Below are 1009 nucleotides of genomic sequence, written 5' to 3'. Positions count from 1 at the left end.
GAAAGAAAGAAAGAAAGAAAGAAAGGAGTAATCCTCCTTTTTTATCCAAAATATTAGTTTCTTTTGATTCTGGGGTGAAATATGACCCACACATTTCTTTGCAAACACATGCTAGAGTCACGTTCCTTCATTTGTACACTGCAGCTGTAGTCAAGACCTTCACAATAAGGCTCCATGAAGACTGTAAATGAATGTGTGTGTCTGTGTGCAAGTGTGTAAATGCTACCTCCACGGCTAGGCTGTGGTCAGACATAGAGACGCTGGTGTTGCGGTGCCAGCACACATGCATGGTGGTGTTGGCCCTGTGGTGGCTCTGCTTGTCCAGAGAGCAGCGGGAAGAGTTCATGTCATCCTCTGACTCCTGCTCCAGAGACACTTCATCTGATGATCCTTATGATTGTGCGGAGGGAGAGGAAGGAAGGAGGAGAGGGGAGAGAGAGGAGGAGCAATCGGAAGCGATGGGGTTTACATCTACTTCAGGATCAGTGATAAAGAGGCTAAGGGACAAAAACACATCACGACCTGCACATGTGTGGACAGTGGAAGAATACGCTGTAAGCAGGCTTGAGATACTTACTGTTGGAGCGATCACACAGGCTTGGGTCCAACAGAAGATCTGATTTCTCCTGACATTTCTTTGACATGTCAATAGCCATGTTCAGATCTTCAATCCATTTGTTCATCTCTACTTTGGAGCTGTGGAGGAGAAAGAGTCTCTTACTGAAAGATGATAAACAGCAAAGACAAAAGTTAAAGGGATAATTCACCCAAAAAATCCGTTTATTCCGTTTCTGTCTTCTGTTGAAGATATATATTTTGAAGATTGTGGGTAACAGTTAATGGTTCCCACTGACTTCCATAGTATGAAAAAAAAATACTATGGAAGGCAATGAGGATCAGCAACTGTTTGATTACATACATTCTTCAAATTATCTTTTGAGTTCAGCAGAAGAAGAAAAAAATTCATACAGATTTGGAACAACTTTAGGGTGAGTAAAATGATGACAGA

The 1009-nt window shown here is 42.1% G+C and overlaps 1 protein-coding gene across 1 annotated transcript in view; it reads right to left on the bottom strand.

Moving 5' to 3' along the window:
• Positions 1–76: 76 nt before the first annotated feature.
• Positions 77–1009, bottom strand: part of LOC107578319 (FERM, RhoGEF and pleckstrin domain-containing protein 2-like) — a 2213-nt gene continuing 1280 nt past the window's right edge. Inside the window, exons 3-4 of the mRNA XM_016264285.1 lie at positions 578–696; positions 77–390 (exon numbers count right to left, since the gene is read on the bottom strand). Of these exons, the coding sequence (XP_016119771.1) occupies positions 128–390; positions 578–696 (382 nt within the window). The 3' untranslated portion in view covers positions 77–127. The remainder of the gene's footprint in view (positions 391–577; positions 697–1009) is intronic.

This window comes from Sinocyclocheilus grahami, unplaced genomic scaffold, assembly GCF_001515645.1.
Source record: "Sinocyclocheilus grahami isolate Dianchi unplaced genomic scaffold, SAMN03320097.WGS_v1.1 scaffold9727.1, whole genome shotgun sequence".
In the NCBI taxonomy this organism is placed as follows: Eukaryota; Metazoa; Chordata; class Actinopteri; order Cypriniformes; family Cyprinidae; genus Sinocyclocheilus; species Sinocyclocheilus grahami.
Note: the sequence above shows the minus strand (reverse complement) of the source record. Positions and strands in the feature narration are given on the sequence as shown.